The 21824-nt window shown below is 48.5% G+C and overlaps 1 protein-coding gene across 1 annotated transcript in view; it reads right to left on the bottom strand.

Moving 5' to 3' along the window:
- uimc1 (ubiquitin interaction motif containing 1) overlaps window positions 1-21066 on the bottom strand; it is a 33624-nt gene extending 12558 nt beyond the window's left edge. Inside the window, exons 1-6 of the mRNA XM_033030023.1 lie at window positions 20638-21066; window positions 18165-18217; window positions 10912-11003; window positions 8176-8235; window positions 4697-4773; window positions 3601-3775 (exon numbers count right to left, since the gene is read on the bottom strand). Coding sequence (XP_032885914.1) covers window positions 3601-3775; window positions 4697-4773; window positions 8176-8235; window positions 10912-11003; window positions 18165-18217; window positions 20638-21018 — 838 coding nt within the window. The 5' untranslated portion in view covers window positions 21019-21066. The remainder of the gene's footprint in view (window positions 1-3600; window positions 3776-4696; window positions 4774-8175; window positions 8236-10911; window positions 11004-18164; window positions 18218-20637) is intronic.
- Between the last annotated feature and the right edge of the window lie 758 nt (window positions 21067-21824).

Here is a 21824-nt window from a genome sequence, read left to right as displayed (position 1 = left end):
TATACAGTTCTGGTCAACCTGCTACAGGAAAGATGTCATTAAACTGGAAAGGGTGCGAACTCTAAGCTGAACTAAAGATTTACAAGAATGTTACCAAACCTGGAGATATAAAACCGTGAGAGGCATGGATACTGGATTTCCCGGCAATGAAGACTCTATTTTTTACCCAAAAATAAGACACGGAAAATTTACCTGTGTCTTGGAGGCCGAAGGTTAGGTTGTTGGCCAAGAAAGATAGACTTTGCTATCCCTCAGTACAGCAAGTTCCAGAACGATGGTGCTGTACTGAGGGATAGCCAAGTCTATCCCTCATTGCTGGCAGCTGATGGGAAGCAGCTGTAAAGTGGCTGTGAAAGAACAGTGCCGTGGGGGGGGGTGAAAGTTCCTTTCACAGCATGTGGGAGTCTGGCCCCGGTCAGCACGGGCAGGAGCGTTGAGTAGGAGGGGGTCGGGGATCATGCCAGTAACTCACTCACTCACCACTTCCGTAGAGCTCTGGGTGCGGAACCACCGTATTGTGGCCGGGGAGGGAAGTAGCTCGGGTGGTTGCGAGCGGCCGCCGGGACTGGACAGCGGAACTGGCCGCCACCTCAGCACCTTCTGCCGGCCCGCCCGCCACCCAGTTACGGTGTCCTTCGGCACAGGCACAACAGGTGGAGGTGGTGGTTGGAGGGTAGCGACTGGGCGGAAGGCTGGCTGCTCTGTCCCGGGCTCTCTCTCCCCCTCTCTCTCTACTAGTCCCAGGGCAAGCGACCTGGGCGCTACAGCCAGTCCCGGGGCAGCCGACCTGGGAACTGCAGCCATTCGCGGGGCACGCAGTCGACCTGGGTGTCACTGCCAGACCTGGGGCAAGCAACCTGGGAACTGCAGCCAGACCTGGGGCAGGCAGCTGACCTGGGAACTGCAGCCAGTCACGGGGCACGCAGTCAACCTGGGTGTCACTGCCAGACCTGGGGCAAGCAACCTGGGAACTGCAGCCAGACCTGGGCATGCGAGGGATCTGGGAACTGCAGCCAGTCACGGGGCACGCAGGCGATGTTGCCGACCTCTAGACTAAACTAAACCCTCTTGATCCTGTCCCACCATCCTTTTTTCAAAATTTAGCAATTTAAATTGGGGTTGTGTCTTCGACACAGGTGTGTCTTCATTGCTGGGAAATGCGGTAAGTTGAATAGCCGGTTATTTGTCCAGGTCATGGGAGTCTAAAAGTGGAGGGCACAGCTTTAAGATAAGAGAGTAAAGATTTAAAAGGGACCTGAGGAGCAACAGTTTGAGCGAACTACCAGAGGACGTGATAGCCAAATTTAACTAAGAACATACAGCACAAGAACAGGCCCTTCGGCCCACAATATTTGTGAGAGCATGATGTCAAAACTATGTTATCAACCTGCGCATAATCCATATCCCTCCATTCCCAGCATATATATGTATATGTATGTGTATATATAAATGCCACTATTGAATGTGCCTCAATCACCAACTGTTGCAGCGTGATCCAGACACCTACCGCCCTCTTTTTTTTGTTTAGTTTAGAAATGCAGTGCGGAAACAGGCCCTTTGGCCAACTGCGTTCGCACCAACCAATGATCCCGCACATTAACACCATCCTACACTATGGACAATTTTATATATATTTTTATACCAAGCCAATTAACCTACAAACCTGTACGTCTCTATAGTGTGGGAGAAACCGAAGTTCTTGGAGAAAACCCACGCAGGTCACGGGGAGAACGTGCGGACTCGGTAGACAGCACCCGTAGCCAGGATCGAACTCGGGTCTCTGGCGCTGTAAGGCAGCAACTCTACCACTGCGCCTCTGTGCCGCCCGCTGTGTAAATAAAGATGCCTTGCACATCTCCTTTTGCCCACTCAACTTAAAGCTTTTCCCTCTCGGATTTAAATTTTCCATCTTGGGAAGAAGGGTCTGACTGTCTTTATGCCTCTCTTAATGTTTTCAGGTCTTCTATCAGGTCTCCCTAGAGCTTCCATTCAAGTCTGTTCAACCTCTCCCTGGAGCTAATACCCCCTAAGCCAGGCAACATTCCGGTAATCCTCTTCTGCACGCTTTCCAAAGTCTCCAGATCCTTCCAGCCATGGGTCAAACAGAGCTGCATACCATATTACAAATGTAGCATAACCAAAATCCTATAAAGCTGCATCATGACATCCTGACATTATAGTTAATGCCCCGGCATATGAAGGCAAACATACCCTGTGCTTTCTTTACCATGCTGTCTACTTGTGTTGCCAATTTCAGGGAGCTGTAGACTTGACTCCCTCTATACAGATTCTTCTGTACATCAATGCTGTTGAGGATCATGCCATTAATTGTATATTTCCCCCTTTTATTTGACCTAACAAAGGGCAACATCTCGCTCTTGCTTCGATTAAACTCCATCTGACAGTTCTCTGCCCATTTCTGTATCTGATCTATATTGTACTGTATACCTTGACAGCCTTCCTCAGTCAGCAATCTTGCTGTAAGCTGCACACTTACTGACCAAACCGTTTACGTTTACATACAAAATATTGTCCTTCCACCACAACCCTCTGTCTTCCATCAGTAAGCCTGTTCCAAATCCATACGACCAAGTGACTGCTAATCCCGTGCATCTGAATTGTCTGGATACCGTGGAGATTTTAACAAATGCTTTATCCATGTTGACAACGTCCACCGTCCTACCCTCATCCATCACCTTTGTGACCTCCTCACAGCATTGTTCCGTTTCATGACATTTGACTATAAAACACTTGTGACTTAAAAAATTCAAATCAAGTTGGTAAGACTCGACCTGCCATACTGACAGTTCCTAATTAACAAATTTTCCTCCAAATGGGAGTAATATTATCCCAAAGTATCTTCTCCAATGGCTTCCCTACCACTAATATGATGCTCACCGATCTATAATTCCCTGGATTGTCTCTATTTTCCTTCTTAAATAAAGGAGCAGCAGCAATTACTCTCTGCCCGGGGACCTCGCCTCTGGTTAGTGAAGACAAGGATCTTGGCCAGACTCCCACAGTCTCCCCTTTTTTCTCACTAAATAGTCTGTGTCCTGGGGATTTATCCACCTGAATGGTCCTCAAGAGCTCCAACACCTTTTAAATCTCAAACTACCCTTGCATATTAGTGTTCTACCTATTTATCTCATTCTCCTACACTTCCCTTTCCTTGGTGAAAAGACATTTGGACAAGGACATGGATAGAAAAGGTTTGGAGATATGTGCCAGGTGCCATAAAGTGGGACTAGCTTGGTTAGGCAACTTGATCAGCATGGACGAGTTGGGCCACTCTCTACCTGCCCTCTATCCTATCCCACCATCCAGCCCCTCCAGCATAAGCTGTGATTTACTTGTATTTCCTTGGATTATACTTGGCGCTAGCAATGACATTGGGGCCAACAGCACCCAGACACCATGTCCCACATAGACATGGGACAATGATTTTTTTATGTGCCGACATTGACTCCCCAGCTAATGTAACATATTTGAAATTAACAGATTTATTGTTTCTATTGTGTATATTGTCATCAGCTGTTGCTGTTTTCTTTGTTTCTGCCGATGCATTACTTGACTTCCACAATATTGAGAAAACGGTACCTTGCAGCTCACTTCCTCCATCACAGGCACCGTTACAATCAGCCGCATGCACCTCTATCTTCTCTAACGGGAACGGCTGACCACAAATCGGACACTCAACAGCAGGTTTCTTGGATGGCGAGATGGTGGCAAATTCCTCAGCTTCATCTTCTATCAACAGTAGGTCCTCAGGCTCCTATGGTGCAGCAGGGAAAGAGGAGATCATGGAGAAGAGATGATGAGAGAGGGAAGAGTGCACTGAGCCTACCAAATGCATTCATGAACCATGGGATATTTTCACATTGACATATACCAGTGTGTGGCTGCACTTATCGAGAACATCCTAGAATGACGGTTTGCCTCGAACAGACCAACACTGATATTCATAGTTTACCCACCCTAACAACTTCCATCTTGTCCTTCTATTTCTGTTTCTTTTTTAAGACTTCCGCACATACTTGAATACCCAAGGGGCACAAGAAATGTGTGGGAAGGAACTACAGATGCTGGTTTAAACCGCAGAAAGACACAAAAAGCTGGAGTAACTCAGCGGTTCAGACAGCATCTCTGGAGAGAAGGAATTGGTGATGTTTTGGGTCTCAACCACTCCTTTTCTCCAGAGATGCTGTTTGACCTGCTGAGTTACTCCTGTTTTTTGTGTCTATCTTCAGGCACAAAAGAGATCGCAGGTGCTGGAAATGGAGCGAGAAACAAACCGTTGGAAGAACTCAGCAGGTCAGGCAGCATCTGTGGGGGAGGAGGAGGAATGTGGACAATGATCAGTCTAAAGAAGAGTTGTGATTCATAATGCAATCTGTACATTTCCCTCCATAGAAGTTGTCGAACCTGTTGAGTTCATCCAGCAGGTACACAAAATTGCTGGGGAAACTCAGCGGGTGCAGCAGCATCTATGGAGCGAAGGAAATAGGCGACGTTTCGGGCCGAAACCCTTCTTCAGACTGTTCATCCAGCGAGTTCATCCAGCAGTTGGGTGTTTGCTCAGATTCCTAATTCTCACCTTTCTGTGCAAATAAATTGTTTTATTTGATTTGTTAGTGGTTATGTGAAGATACAACAAATTACCATTCACAACCCCAAGCCCTCTTGCCCGTCTCACCGGAGTTGAGTCATTGTCAGATCCTTGAGGACGTTCACCCTCCGGATGTATCTCTTCAGATAAGCTTTGTTGCGTCTCTGCAGAACAAACATTTTTGTTACTTATCACAATGTTCACTATTTATCTCCAGACAAGACACTGAGTCATACTGTTCCAACAGAAACAATGCAAGGATAAAGGGGTGGCTTTCGCCACAGGTGAGGTCCTGAGGACTGCAAAGCCAGTGTTGTTCATTTATTAATTTAAGAAGGGAGATAATAAACAATCTGGGAAATTATAGGCCATCTCACCAGTGGTAGGGAAACTATTGAAGATAATTCTTAGGGACAGGATTTAATCTTATTTGGAAAAGAATGGGCCATTTGGGGATAGTCAGCATGGCTTTGTGCAAGCAGATCATGTCTTACACATTTGATTGAGTTCTTTCAGGAGGTGATGAGGATGCTTGATGAGGGTTGGCAGCAGATGTTACCTCCATGGACTTTAGTAAGGCATTGGACAAGCTCCAGAAAATTAAGATGAATGGAATGCAATGTGATTTAATAGTTGGTTTGACTGGTTTGACCATGGAAAACAGAGTAGTGGTGGAAGGGTGTTATTCTTGCTGAACTAGTGCAGGTCCGCAGAGATCAGTTCTGCATTCTTAGTTGTTTGTGATATATATATATATATAAATGACTGTATGAAACTGTAGATAGACACAAAATGCTGGAGTAAGCGGGTCAGGCAGCATCTCTGGAGAGAAGGAATGGGTGACGTTTCGGGTCGAGGCTCTTCTTCAGACTTACACTGTAGATGGGTTGGTTAATAATTTACAGACAACACAACAGAAGGTGGTGTTGCAGACAGTAAAGAAGGCTGCCAAAGGATACAGCAAGATATAGATCAAATACAGGCACGGATGGAAAAATGGCAGGTACAGTTTAATTAGATTAGATAGATTAGATTAGATTAGATAGCCTTTATTGTCATTCAGACCGAAGTCTGAACGAAATTGCAGCAGTCAAACATACATAATCTGTTGAGTATCAGATGTTGGGAGGTCAAATGTAATGTGAAAGTACAGTTAATGGCAGGATCCTCAACAGCATTGATATAGAGGTATTTGGGGATTCAAGTTTAGTTTAGTGATGCAGCGCGGAAACTGGCCCTTCGGCCTACCATCCGCACCAACCAGTACATTAACACTACCCTGGGTCAATTTTACATTTACACCAAGCCAATTAACCTACAAACATGTACGTCTTTGGAGTGTGGGAGGAAACTGAAGATCTCGGAGGAAACCCACACGGTCAGGGGGAGAAGGTACAAACTTTGTACAGACAGGACCCGCAGTCAGGATGAAACCTGGCAACTCTACTGCTGCTTCTTCAAAGCAGCAAACAAGTAGAGAAAGCATAAGGTACGCTTGCCTTCATTGGTTGGGACATCCTGTACAAGAGTTAGGAAATGATGTTGCAGCTTCATAGGATTTTGGTTAAGCTGCATTTCCATACTGGGTGCAGTTCTGATCGGCCCAATACAGAAAGGATGTGGAGGCTTTGGAGAGGATGCGGAAGAGGGTTACCAGAGTGCTGCCTGGAATTAGCCAGAAAGGCAGGTTGGTCTAACCTGATTAAAGTTGATAAATTGTGCGAAGCTCAGATAATATAGGCAGTCAGAACCTCTTTCTCCAAGATTAAAAAATTAAAGATTAGAGGCAGAGGAATAATGTTTAAAGAGATCTTTTACATAGAGAGTATTAAATGCCTGGATACGGCCGGCAAAGGTGACATAGGTCAGAGTCGTAGGGTCATACAGCATGGAAACAGGATCTTCGGCCCAACTTGCCCACACCGACCAACATGTCCCATCTGCATTAGTTCTGCCTGCGTTTGGCCCATATCCCTCTAAACGGTCCTATCCATGTATCTGTCTAATTGCTTCTTAAACGTTGCAATATTCCCTGAACTGAACACAATACTTTAAATGCGGCCTCACCAATGTCTTATGCAATTGCACCTCCCAACTTCTATACAATACTCTGACTGATGTGCCAAAAGCCTTTTTGACCACCGCATCTATCTGTGATGCCACCTTCAAGGAACTATGTACCCGCACTCCTAGATCCCTCTGCTCTATCATTCATTGTAGGTCCTGCCCTTGTTCGACTTTCCAAAATGCAATACCTATCATTTCTCTGTATTAAATTAAAATTAACTGTTCCTCAGCCCACCTGGCAAATCGATCAAGATCCTGCTGTAATTTTTGACAACCATCTGCACTATTTGCAATACCACCCACTTTTGTATCATCTGCAAACTTGCCAATCTTGCTATGTATGTTCTCATCTAAATCATTGATATAGATGACAAATGGTAATGGGCCCAGCACCAAACCCTGAGACACACCACTCGTCACAGGCCTCCAGTCCGACAAGCAACCTTCCACCATCACCCTTTGCTTCCTTCCACAAAGCCAATTTTCTATCCCTTCAGCTATCTCTCTTTAGATCCCATGCGATCGAACCTTCCAGAGCAGCCTACCATGTGGAACCTTGTCAAATGCTTTCCTGAAGTCTATACATGCAACATTCAACCTTTTTGGTCACATCTTCTAAAAACTCCATCAGATTCGTGAGACATTGTGCACTACAGCGTTGTCCCACGTACAAAAAACATGTTGACTACCTCTAATCAGCCTTTGTCCATCCAAATGCACATCTTTCCTATCCTTCAGGATACTTGTTCTAGAATCTTTCCAACTAAAGATGTTGAGGTCACTGGCTTATGGTTCCCAGTCTTTTCCCTACAGACCTTCTTGAAAGGAGACACAACATTCGCCACCCTTCAATCCTCCGGCACCTCTCCTGTACCTAATGTCGACTCATAAATCTCAAGACAGACAATTTCCTAGCAAGAAAGAACTGCAGATGCTGGTAAAATCAAACGTAGACACAAAATGCTGGAGTAACTCAGCGGGTCCAGCATCTCTGGAGAGAAAGAATGGGTGACGTTTCGGGTCAAGACCCTTTTTCAGACTGATGTGAGGGGAGGGGGCGGGAGGGAGATCGAATGTAGGTGGAGACAGTAGACCTGGTGGGAGAACTGGGAAGGGGGAGGGGATGGAGAGAGAGGGAAAGCAAGGGCTACCTGAAGTTAGCCTCCATATTTCGCCTGGGTAGTTTACATCCCAGCGGTATGAACGTTGACTTCTCTAACGTCAGATAGCCTTTGCTTTCTCTCTCCATCCCCTCCCGCTTCCCAGTTCTCCCACCAGTCTCACTGCCTCTGCCTACATTCTATCTCTGACCAGCCCCCTCCCCTCACATCAGTCTGAAGAAGGGTCGCGACTCGAAACATCACCCATTCCTTCCCTCCAGAGATGCTGCTTGACCCGCTGAGTTACTCCAGCATTTTGTGTCCACCTTCCACAATTTCCTCTTTAGTTTCCCACAATGTCCGCGAATATATCTGATCCGGCTCGGAAGATTTATTTACCTTCATGCACGTCAGGACCTTCAGGATCTCTTTGACCTCTTCGGGTGGTGGCAGATGCAGCTACGATAGTGACGTTCAGGACAGAAGGGAATAGTTAAAGTAGGTGTCATATTCAGCACGAATATCATGGAGCAAAGCGCCTGTTCCTTTGCTGTACTATGTTACAAGCAACATATGTTCTGAGTGCAATGGGCATTTTGTGACCCAAACACAATGGATGTACATTAACCCCCCGTTATAAGGGTCCATGGGGCAAGGGGACGGTGTTTGTTATTGCCGATTGTCCGTTATGACCGAGTAAATTGTTATAGAGTAAGACAGCAAGGAAACAGGCCCTTCGGCACAACTTGCCCACTCCGGCCAACATGTCCCCACTACACTAGTCCCACCTGCCCGTGTTTGGTCCACATCCCTCCAAACATGTCCTATCCATGTACCTGTCTAACTGTTTCTTAAATATTGGGATAGTCCCTGCCTCAACTACCTCCTCTAGCAGCTTGTTCCATACACTCCTTGAGTGAAAGGTTAGAGACCAAAGCTGCAAGCAACACTCTGCAGTCTCACCAAGCCCCGTCCAATTGTAGCTGAACATCGCTGCTCCTACACTCGAAACCTCTCGTTATGAAGCCAACACTCAACCTGTATGGTGAATTCAGGCACGTGCCGTGAGTAATTACTCAGGGTAGGCAGTCAGTTGGCTTTTAAAAATTCTTAAACCGTGCATGCGCAGATTGTTCCCTCCCTAAGCTGTCAGTCAACTTTTATAAAATCTTCAAAAGCCAAATCTCTTAATAAAGTACCGTATTTCCCGGCAATGAAAACGCACCCCCATTTTGAGTTGCTAAATTTTGAAAGAATGCTGGTGGGACATAGAATTTCTCACGCTCAAAAAAATAAAAATAAAGAAAGCAATTTGCCCAAGGCTTCCAAATCTCCTTCATTCTGAATTACTGAATGGGTGGGGGGTGGAGGGTGACGGCAGTGGAGAGATGGTGGGAAAAACAGGAGCACACCGGGACAAGTTGAATCAGTTGTGATATTGAATGACAATACTTGTTCAAGGAACCAATTAGGGGGAGTTCCTTTCACCCTGTGGTGGTGAGTCTGGCCAGGGGTAAAGTTGTGGGGAAGGCAGGAGCATTGAGAAGGAGGGGATCGGGGATCATGCCAGTAACTCACTCACTCACCACTGCCCCCGCGGTCCGGGCGTGGAGCCCCCGCATTGTGGCCGTGGGAGGTAAGCAGCTCGGGTGGCTGCGAGCGACCTCGGGACTGGACAGCTGAACTGGATGCCACCTCAGCGCCTTCTGCCGGCCCGCTCACCTCTGGCTTCTCTGTCTGAACATCTCTCACCTGCCCCTCGCCGGCTTCGCTCGTCAGCCGCTTCCCGCAAATCCTTACATTCCGACAGCCGAGTAACCTCAATTGGTCCCTTGATCGCGCTGTCAGAATTTAAGGATTTGCGAGAAGTGGCTGACATGAGTGAGGCCAGCAAGCGGCAGGAGAGAGGTTTTCAGACGGAGAGCACTGCCAGAGGTGAGCGGGGGCCGGCAGAAGGAGCTGAGGTGGTGGCCGGTTCCACTGTCCGGTCCCAGCGGCCGCTCGCAGCCACCTGAGCTACTTCTCCCCCCCGGGCACAATGCGGTTGCTCCGCGTCAGGAGCGTCGCGGCAAGTGAGTTGCTGGCATGATCCCCGACCCCCTCCTTCTCAACACTCCTGCCCTCCGCGTAACTTTACCCCGGGCCAGACTGCCCACACGCTGTGAAAGGAACTCTCCCCTCCTCAGCGGCGCTGTCCTTTTACAGCCGCTTCCCATCAGCTGCCAGCAATGAGGGATAGACTTGGCTATCCCTCAGTACAACATCATTCTTGATGTTGCTGTACTGAAGGATAGCCAAGTCTATCTTTCTTGGCTAACAACCAACTTCGGCTTCCAAGACACGTAAATTTTTGTGCCTTATTTTTGGGTAAAAAATAGCGTCTTCATTGCCAGGAAATACGGTATTTAAAAACATATAGCACCAAGAAATGTACTTGCCACATCATTTGTACACGAACTCCATTCTTCTCTCTTTGTTTCATAAGATACTCTTAAGATGATGGCAATCCATGTTTGAAAAATCCGCCAAGAAACTAGTGCTGCGCATGCGCAGTACTGCAAAGGCAGAATTTCAGCTGCCCTCAGTCTGATTAGATACACATATACACACATATATGAATGTGATATAGATGTATATAATCATATTTCTCCAGATTTTTATATATATAATGATAAACTTTATTTCGGACTCAAGGCCCAGACAAGGGACAATTGCAAACCTCCCCGCAACTTTACCCTGGTGTCCCAGCCGTGCTGATCCGGGCCAGACTCCCCACACGCTGTGGAAGGAACATAGGCATCTTTTTGCTTTTTATTGTGAGGCAGAGAGGCAGAAAGAAAATGCTCTTGAGGAGAAGATTTTTACGAGGATGTTTCCATAACCGGCTTCTAGTATCTTTGCTCTGCTATAGGATCTTTCGTGCGGAAACGGAAGCCGGTTACGGAAATGGTGCTGAAGATTACCCATGACCCTACTACGGCGTTTTCGTCGCGTGGACTATCTTGCTCCGCTATAGGATCTTTGGTTTCCACCCAGGTAACTGAGAGCAGCCTTGTCACATAGGAGGTAGTGTTAAAACAACTAACCAGCCTACATAAATATCAGGACAGATCCCACTAACCAAGCTTTGCTCACCTGTATCAATAAACAGCACATCATCTTCCAGGTGATGATCATGGTTGGCAGAGGAACCAAACCGTCTGGTGTCATCACACTCTCCTTGTTCACTGTAGCAAATGGAAGGAAGCATTCGCAAATTATGGAAAATACATAGTCATACATTTCCATAAGCGTGGAAACAGGCTCTTTGGCCCAACTTACCCTTGCCGACCAAGATGGCCCATCTACACTAGTCCCAATAGCCCGCATTTGGCCCATATCCCTCTAAACCTTTCCTATCCATGAACCTGTCCAAGTGTCTTTTAAATGTTGTTATAGTCCTTGCATCAAATACCTCTTCTGGCAGTTTGTTCCGTATACCCACCACCTTCTGTGTGAAAAAGCTATCCATAAAGTTTGTAAATGTTACCCCTCACCTTAAACCTATGTCCTCTGTCTTGCAGTCTATCCAGTCAGGTAGTTTCCCCTGCAATCCGTTAGATCTAACCTTTCAGAGCAGCCTACCATGTGGAATCTTATCAAATGTCTTACAGAGATCCATATAGACAACTTCTACGGCTTTGCTGCCATCAACCTTTTTGGTTACTTAAAAAAAAACTCAATCATGAGAACCCGATTTCCCATGTACAAAAAAGTGTCCTGACTATTCCTAATCCACCCATTTATCCAAATGCCTATATATCTTATACGTCAGAATACTCTCCTGTAACTTGTCTACAACAGATGCTAGGCTCACTGGTCTATAGTTCCCAGGTATTTTCTTGCAACATTGAAACATATAAGATTGTTAAGGGCTTGGACACGCTAGAGGCAGGAAACATGTTCCCGATGTTGGGGGAGTCCAGAACCAGGGGCCACAGTTTAAGAATAAGGAGTAAGCCATTTAGAACGGAGACGAGGAAACACTTTTTCTCACAGAGAGTGGTGAGTCTGTGGAATTCTCTGCCTCAGAGGGCGGTGGAGGCAGGTTCTCTGGATGCTTTCAAGAGAGAGCTAGATAGGGCTCTTAAAAATAGCGGAGTCAGGGGATCTAGGGGGAAGGCAGGAACGGGGTACTGATTGGGAATGATCAGCCATGATCACATTGAATGGCGGTGCTGGCTCGAAGGGCTGAATGGCCTACTCCTGCACCTATTGTCTATTGTCCTTTTAAATAAAGGCACAACATTAGCCATCCATTTTATCAGGACACATCACTGCTTGGTTTGGGAACAGGCAATACCACATGAAATTGCAGCGAAATGTGGGCACAGCCCAGGCCATCACACAAACCAACCTCCCTTCTATTGATTCCTCACACTTCCTAGGTATAGAAGTGTGAAAATGCACACCTCCGGATTCAGGGACAGTTTCTTCCCAGGCAATCAGGTAATTGAATTGCGTCAAGTTGGGAAAAGGGGAAGTACAACGGGATCCGGGGGTCCTTGTTCATCAGTCTATGAAAGTAAGCATGCAGGTACAGCAGGCAGTGAAGAAAGCAAATGGCCTTTATAACAAGAGGAGTCGAGTATAGGAGCAAATAGGTCCTTCTGCAGTTGTACAGGGCCCTAGTGAGACCACACCTGGAGTACTGTGTGCAGTTTTGGTCCCCTAATTTGAGGAAGGACATTCTTGCTATTGAGGGAGTGCAGCGTAGGTTTACAAGGTTAATTCCTGTGATAGCGGGACTGTCATACGCTGAGAGAATGGAGCGGCTGGGCTTGTACACTCTGGAGTTTAAAAGGATGAGAAGGGATCTTATTGAAACATATAAGATTGTTAAGGGTTTGGACACACTAGAGGCAGGAAACATGTTCCCGATGTTGGGGGAGTCCAGAACCAGGGGCCATAGTTTAAGAATAAGGGGTAAGCCATTTAGAACGGAGACGATGAAACACTATTTCTCACAGAGAGTTGTGAGTCTGTGAAATTCTCTGCCTCAGAGGGCGGTGGAGGCCGGTTCTCTGGATGCTTTCAAGAGAGAGCTAGATAGGGTTCTTAAAGAGAGCGGAGTCAGGGGATATGGGGAGAAGGCAGGAATGGGGTACTGAAAGAGATGATCAGCCATGATCACATTGAATGGTGGTGCTGGCTCGAAGGGCCGAATGGCCTACTCCTGCACCTATTGTCTATTGAATCATCCTACCACAACCAGAGAGCAGTGCTGAACTACTATCTACCTCATTGGTGGCCCTCGGACTATCCTTGATCGGAATCTGCTGGCTTTACCTTGCACTAAACAGTATTCCCTTATCATGTATCTGTACACTGTAAAGGGCTCGATTGTAATCATGTTTTGTCTTTCTGCTGACTGGTTAGCATGCAACAAAAGCTTTTCACTGTACCTCGGTACATGTGACAATAAACTAAACTGAACTGAATTCCTGACTCCTCACCTGTATTTTATGATTTATATGTGTAAGAAAGAACTGCAGATGCTGGTTTAAATCGAAGGTAGACCCAAAATGCTGGAGTAAGTCAGCAGGTGAGGCAGCATCTCTGGAGATAAGGAATTGGCGACATTTCGGGTCGAGACCATTCTTCAGATTGATGTCAGGGGAGAGGACGGGACAAAGATAGAATGTAGGCGGAGGCAGTAAGACTGGTGGGAGAACTGGGAAGGGGATGGAGCGAGAAATCAAGGGCTAACTGAAGTTAGAAAAGTCAATGGTCATACCGCTGGGATGTAAACTACACAAGGTGATGTTCCTCCAATTTTGCGCCGGGCCTCACTCTGACAATGGAGGAGGCCCAGGACAGAAAGGTCAGATTGGGAATGGGAGGGGGAGTTGAAGTGCAGAGCCACCGGGAGATCGGGAAGGTTACGACAGACTGAGCGGAGGTGTTCAGCGAAACATACCCTGTTTGGGTTCTTGGATGGAGTCGGGTGGAGGTAAAGGGACAGGTGTTGCATCTCCTGCGGTTGCAGGGGAAAGTACCGGGGAGGGGGTGGTTTGGGTGGGAAGGGACCAGGGAGTTTCGGAGGGAAAGGTCTCTGCGGAAAGCAGAAAGGGGAGGAGATGGGAAGATGTGTCCAGTAGTGGGATCCCATTGGAGGTGGTGAAAATGTTGGAGGATTATATGCTGTATGCGACGGATGATGAGGTGGAAGGCGAGTTCTAGGGGGACTCTGTCCTTGTTATAAATGGGGGGAGGGGGAGTAAGAGTGGAGCTGCGGGATATCGAGGAGACCCTAGTGAGAGCCTCATCTACAATGGAAGAGGGGAACCTCTGTTCCCAAACGAATGAGTTCCTGGTATGGAACACCTCATCCTGGGCACAGATGCTGCATAGATGGAGGAATTGGGAGTAGGGGATAGAGTCTTTATGGGAAGCAGGGAAGAAGTGCAGTCAAGATAGCTATGGGAGTCAGTAGGTTTGTAGTCAAGATAGTTATGGGAGTCTAATGATTTATATATCTCAGCCAGGGCATCTGAAATTTATTCTTTAGCTTTCCAGTGTTCATAAGACCATAAATCCTAGGAGCAGAAATAGGCCATATTTTCCCCTCATAACCCCATTCTCCTGGCTTCTCCTGCAACCTGTGACACCCTTCCTGATCAAGAACCTATCAATCTCTGCCATAAAAATACCCAATATCTTAGCCTCCACAGGCATCCGTGGCAATCAATTCTACAGATTCACCACCTTCTGGCTAAAGAAATTCCTCCTGATCTCCATTTTGAAGGTATGTCCTTTTATTCTGAGGCCGTGCACTCTGGTCTTAGACTCTCCCGTTACTGGAAACATCCTTTCCACATCCACTCTATCTAGGCCTTCCATTATCCAGTAGCTTTCAATGACAAACCCACTGACTCCCAGGGCTATCTGGACTACACTTCTTCCCACCCTGCTTCCTGTATTGACTCCATCCCCTACTCCCAATTCCTCCGTCTACGCCGCATCTGCTCCCAGGATGAGGTGTTCCACACCAGGGCATCAGAGATGTCCTCATTCTTCAGGGAACGGGGGTTCCCCTCTTCGACTATAGATGAGGCTCTCACCAGGGTCTCTTCAATACCCCGTAATTCTGCTCTCACTCCCCATCCCCCCACTCGTAACAAAGGCAGTCCCCCTTGTCCTCACCTTCCACCCTACCAGCCGTCGCATACAACAATTAATCCTCCGACATTTTCGCCACCTCCAACGGGATCCCACCATTGGCCACATCTTCCCATCTCCTCCCCTGTCTGCTTTCCACAGAGACCGCTCCCACCGTAACTCCCTGGTCAATTTGTCCCTTTCCACCCAAACCACCCCCTCTCCTGGCACTTTCCCTTGCAACCGCAGGAAATGCTACACGTGTCTCCATTGAAGGACCCAAGCAGTCTTTCCAGGTGCGGCAGAGGTTCACCTGCACCTCCTCCAACCTCATCTATTGCATGCGCTGCTCTAGATGTCAGCCGCTCTACATCGGTGAGATCAAGCGTAGGCTTGGCGATCGCTTCGCCCAACACCTCTGCTAGGTTCACAATAACCTACCTGATCTCCCAGTGGCACAGCACTTCAACTCCCCCTCCCATTCCGAATCCGACCTTTCTGTCCTGGGCCTCCTCCATGGCCAGTGAGGACCACCGTAAATTGGAGGAGCAGCACTTCATATTTCGCTTGGGCAGTTTGCACCCCAGCGGTATGAACATTGACTTCTCTAATCTTAGGTAGTCCCTGCTTTCTCCTCCCCTTCTCAGCTCTCCCTCAGCCCACTGTCTCCGCCTCTTCCTTTCTTCTTCCCGCCCCCCACCCCCACATCAGTCTGAAGAAAGGTCTCGACCCGAAACGTTGCCCATTTCCTTCGCTCCACAGATGCTGCCTCACCTGCTGAGTTTCTCCAGCATTTTTGTCTACCTTCAATTTTCCAGCATCTGCAGTTCCTCTTAAACATCACAACTTCTAAACTCAATACTCTAACTGATGAATGCAATAATGTCAAAAACCTTCTTGACCACCCTATCTACCTGTGACACCACTTTCAAGGAACTATGCACCTGCATTCCTAAATCCCTCTGCCCCACAACACTCCCCAGAGCTCTACCACTCACAGGTTAGGTCCTGCCCTGGTTTGACTTCCCAAATTCAACAGTCACACTTAACTGTATTAAACTCCATTAATGATCCCGCAGCCAAGCTACCAAACCGATCAAGATCCTTCTGCAAATTTTAATAACCATTTTTGATAATCATCTTTGCCATCTATAATGCCATCTACATTCATGTAATCTGCAAACTAGGTAATTTGTAGAGTCTCATCTAAATCGTTGATATAAACCACAATAAGCAAAGGGCCCTGAGGCACACCATTATTTACAGGACTCCTGTCTGAAAAACAACCTTCCACCATCACCTCCTGCTTCCTTCCATGAAGCCAATTCGCTACCAGTCCGCTAGCTCTCCCTGGATCCCATGCGATCTAATCTAAGATGCAGAACCTTATCAAATGCCTTGCAGAATTCCATTTAGATATCGCCTACGGCTTTGCTCTCATCAACCTTTTTAGTTACTTCCTCAAAAAGATTCTGAGACACGATCCTAATCACCCCTTGTCTATCCAAATGCATATATAGCGTATCCCTAAGAACCCTCTCCAGTAACTTGCCTATCACGTGTTAGGCTCACTGGTCTATAGTTCCCAGGCTTTTCCATCAACTCTTTTTAAATTAAGGCACATTATTAGCCATCCACCTCACAAAAAGGTTCAAAAGGTTCATGTATCTAACAATGATTTGCATGCCTCAGCCAGGGCGCCTGTCATTTCTTCTCTAGTCTCCCAGTGTCCTCAGATATATCTGATCTGGCCTGGGAGATTTATCCACCATCATATCCCCTGAAACATTCAGCACCTCCTTGATTGTAATACTGACTGTCCTGAAGACACTTGGCAGTTCACCAATCTTCACATTTTTCTCCATAGTAACCACAGAGGAGAAATACTAATTAAGGGCCTTACCTATCTCCTTCAGCTCTATACATATATGGCCGCTTGGTGACGTTTCGGGTCGTGACTCTTCTTCAGACTGTTGCGGTAGTAGGGAGAAAGAAAGTTGAAAGAGAGAAGGGGCAATTGACAGGTGGATACATGCAAGGGTTTTTTTTGGATGGGCAGATGGTTGAACAAAGGCCAGTGTTGAACAGACAAAAGGTGAGATAAAGATAGAAAAGTGTGAATTGTGAAGCCAGAGGAAAGGAATGCATGTGGGAGGGGTGGGTAGAAATGATAGCGAATCCAGGGGGGGAGGGGCCACAGGGGGGAGGGAAGTGGAGGGAGGCGGGCGAGAAGAGAAGGGAGAGTTTCGCTAAACACTTGTCCTCAGTCTGCCTAAGGCCTACTGGATCTCCTGGTCGCTAGCCACTACCCCTCCCATTCCCATACTGACCTATCGTTTCCCTGCCTCCTCCAATGTAGAGCGAGGCCACATGCAAACTGGAGGAACAGCAGTTCGTATACCGCTTGGGTAGCCTATAACCCAATGGTATGAACATTGAATTCTCCAATTTTAGTAGTGACCAACCCCACTCCAACTCTACCCCATCACTCTCCAGGTTTTGTCTTGCTTCTCGTCTCTTCCAGCTTTCTTCTTCCCCCGACGATCAGTCCGAAGAAGTGTACTGACCCGAAACGTTACCTATCCATCTTCACCAAAAATGCTGCTTGATCCACTAAGTTACTCCAGCACTTTGTGTTTTTTTCTGTCCAACCGTTCCTGTAGTTAATACCCCATGATTAAATCTTCATTCTGGGAAATCTCCTTTCCTAACTCTGTCCACTTCCCTCCCAGCACCATTTCCTCAGCAAGCATACACACGCACACACTTGCACAAACTCTTTCCTATGGAGCACATACATCTATGACCACCAATTACTCAGCTTGCACATGCACACCCAACACTCCAACCACCCACCATGGAAATCTAACGACTCCCTGCATTCATACTACACAGCAGCATCTTTACACATACACTCCACACAACACTCTTCTTCCTCTGCAGATTTAGGTCACATCATCCTAACCCACCAAGAATTGCAACTAACTCAGTATCATCTCTCTGCTCCACACACCAGGCAACCCATCTAATTGTGGCATGCGGATAATCAACACTTTCCTTCACAGTCCCATCAGTTACAACTGGTATTCTGTAAAAAGCACACCAGAATGTGCATCGATAGGCCACAGTCCTTGCAATCACAGTGCTCTGAATAGGTTCACATGGAATATTAGCAGTAGCAATTATATCAGGCAATAATGATTCCTGGAGCCAATCCCCACAATCAACAAGTAGTTTTCTCCTTGTACCTGTTCTCTTCTCCACCATCCTTCAGGATTTCTTCAGCAGAAACATTTAATGACTGAAAACAAAAGAAGAAGAGCAATGAAGAAAGATGTGCATAGTGGTAAACCTTCTGACAGAATGACCGACAAGGGGACTCTCTCTAATACCTTGTGCTCCCACAACTGACCTCATCTCCATCAATTAGATGAAGCAAAATGTGTTAAGTATATCCAAGCAGGTTTCCTTAAAAGAGTATATGGATAGTCCAACTAAAGGAGAGACCATGCTTGACCTTGTTTTGGGAAACGAGCCTGGCCAGGTGACTGGTATTACGGTGAAAGAAAAGTTTGGAGATAGTGATCCCAACCATACATTTTAAGTAGGAACTGCAGATGCTGGAAAATCGAAGGTACACAAAAATGCTGGAGAAACTCAGCGGGTGCAGCAGCATCTATGGAGCGAAGGAAATAGGCAACGTTTCGGGCCAAAACCCTTCTTCAGACTGTTCAAAAAGGAACTGCAGATGCTGGAATATCGAAGGTACACAAAATTGCTGGGGAAACTCAGCGGGTGCACCAGCATCTATGGAGCGCTTCTTCAGACTGATGGGGGGGGTTCGACCAGAGAAGCAACCTATACCCGGCCACTGACACTCTCCTCCGCCTATATACCCTCAATAACTCCTCCCATTTCCTCCAAATACAAGGCGTAGCTATGGGCACACGCATGGGCCCCAGCTACGCCTGCCTCTTTGTCGGGTACGTCGAACAATCCTTGTTCAATACGTACCAGGGCCCATCCCCGACCTCTACCTCCGCTACATCGACGACTGTTTTGGTGCCACCTCCTGCACCCACACACAACTGACTGACTTCATCCACTTCACCACTAACTTACATCCGGCACTCAAATACACCAGGACCATTTCTGACACTTCCCTACCATTCCTTGACCTCACTATCTCCATTGCAGGTGATAGACTTCTGACCGACATCCACTATAAACCTACTGGCTCCCATGGCTATCTGGACTACACTTCTTCCCACCCTGCTTCCTGTAAGGGCTCCATCCCCTACTCCCAATTCCTCAGTCTACGCCGCATCTGCTCCCAGGATGAGGCGTTCCACACCAGGGCATCTGAAATGTCCTCATTCTTCAGGGAATGGGGGTTCCCCTCCTCCACCATAGATGAGGCTCGCACCAGGGTCTCTTCCATACCCCGCAACACTGCTCTCTCTCCCCATCCCCCCCACTCGCAACAAGGGCACAGTCCCCCTAGTCCTCACCTTTCACCCCACCAGTCGTCACATAGAACAAGTAATCCTCCGTCAGTTTCGCTACCTCCAACGTGACCACACCACTCGCCACATCTTCCCATCTCCCCCATGTCTGCCTTCCGCAAAGACCGCTCCCTCCGTAACTCCCTTGTCAATTCTTCCCTTCCGGGGCCAAATCACTGGATGGATTTAAGAGGGAGTTAGAAAGAGCTCTAGGGGCTAGTGGAATCAAGGGATATGGGAAGAAGGCAGGCTCGGGTTATTGATTGGGGACGATCAGCCATGATCACAATAAATGGTGGTGCTGGCTCGAAGGGCTGAATGGCCTCCTCCTGCACCTATTTTCTATGTTTCTATGTTGTTCCACCATCCTCCCTGCTAGGGCCCCTTTCCAGTCAACTTTGGCCAGCTACTCCCTTATGCCTCTGTAGTCCCCTTTGCTTAGTTGCAACACCTTCTGTAACAACGGATTGCACTGATTCACCGCCCTCAGACTAAATAAATTCCTCCACATCTCCTTCCTGAAGGAACATCCTTTTATTTTGAGGCTATGGTCTCCGCTCCTGGACTCTCTCACTAGTGGAAAGGATGTTTCCACTTATCCACGCCTTTTAATATTCGGTAAGATTCAATAGGGTCCCCCTCATCCTTCTAAACTCCAGCAAGTACAGGCCCAGTGCTGTTAACCCTCCTTCCCTCACCTTCCTTCCTCAGCACCTGTGCACCAGTGCCTCCTGTCATCAGTACCCCCTTTTCTTCCCCATTCTCCTTCCTTATGATCTGATTTCCTTTCTCTCCTCCAAGTGAAAGGCCTGGATGGAGTGGATGTGGAGAGGATGTTTCCACCAGTGGGAGAGTAGGACCGGAGGTCATAACCTCAGAATAAAAGGACTTTCTTTTAGGAAGGGATGAGAAGGAATTTATTTGATCAGAGGGTGGTGAACCTGTGGAATTCTTTGCCACAGAAGACTATGGAGGCTAAGTCAGTGGATATTTTTAAGGCAGAGATAGATAGATTCTTCATTTGTACAGGTGTCAGGGATTATGGGGAGAAGGCAGGAAAATGGGGTTAGGAGGGAGAGATAGATCAGCCATGATTGAATGGTGGAGTAGACTTGATGAGCCGAATAGCCTGATTCTGCTCCTGTCACTTTTGACCTTATAAACAACCACAAGCCGAGGCCGCCCACACCGCGTCTCTCGCTTTATTCCAGTGCACCTGTGTCCGACCACCACCGGCGTCCGGGCGAGTTTTCATCACTTCCTTGTCCCCCGCGGCCAAGTCGTCTTTCCCCCAGTCGGCCTTGTCCAGCTGCGCTCCGTGGCGAGACGGGGCCGAGCCGGGCCCGGGCAGCAACGGCGGCCCGAAGTCGGCCTTGACCAGGGAGCGGCTCTGCGCCCGCTTCAGGCAGCGTTCATACGCCTGTAGCTGGCACAGCAGGACGCGGGTGTACTGGTCGGGATCCAGCCCAGAGGGGCAGAAGGGAATGCCCCAGAAATAGTTCACCGGCTGGTCGCGGCTCTCGCCGTCTGGCGGCGGCGGCACTGCTCGGCCCGGGCTCCCGGTGGCAGCGGCCCAGCGAGTGGACGGTGAACCCATCGCCGGGGAGCCGCGGCCGCGCGCCTCGCACTCTCCGGCTGCGGCCGCGCGCACCGCTAGGGCAGCGTCACGGCCACGAGCACCGGTAGGGCAGCGTCACGGTCGCGCGCACGCACCGCCAGGGCAGCGTCACGGTCGCGCGCACGCACCGCCAGGGCAGCGTCACGGTCGCGCGCACGCACCGCCAGGGCAGCGTCACGGTCGCGCGCGCGCACCGCCAGGGCAGCGTCACGGTCGCGCGCGCGCGCCGCCAGGGCAGCGTCACGGTCGCGCGCGCGCACCGCCAGGGCAGCGTCACGGTCGCGCGCACGCACCGCCAGGGCAGCGTCACGGCCACGCGCGCACGCACCGCCAGGGCAGCGTCACGGTCGCGTGCACGCACCGCCAGGACAGCGTCACGGTCGCGCGCGCGCACCGCCAGGGCAGCGTCGCGGTCGCGCGCAAGCACCGCCAGGGCAGCGTCACGGCCACGCGCACGCACGGCCAGGGCAGCGTCACGGCCACGCGCGCGCGCACCGCTCGGGCACCGTGCACGAGCAGGGTCAGCAACGGTTGGTCCCAATGGGCCCAATCCAGAGGAATCCAGTGGTCCAGAGCAAGGGGATCCAGTGTTCTCAGACCAATGCAAAAGATCCAGTTATCCCAGTGGGAAGTCTATCGATCTAGTCCAGTAAGGTAGACCCAGTGAGAGAACAAAGATCTAACGTAAAGCAGTGGAGGGGACAGTCATCAGATTAGTCAGAGACTTGAATGTGTCTCAAAGCGGGAGAAATGTATTCAGTTCATAGGACAAGGATTTGGATAAT

Source organism: Amblyraja radiata, chromosome 11, assembly GCF_010909765.2.
Source record: "Amblyraja radiata isolate CabotCenter1 chromosome 11, sAmbRad1.1.pri, whole genome shotgun sequence".
In the NCBI taxonomy this organism is placed as follows: domain Eukaryota; kingdom Metazoa; phylum Chordata; class Chondrichthyes; order Rajiformes; family Rajidae; genus Amblyraja; species Amblyraja radiata.
The sequence above is the reverse complement of the archived record's forward strand: the minus strand, read 5'-3'. Positions and strand labels throughout refer to the sequence as shown.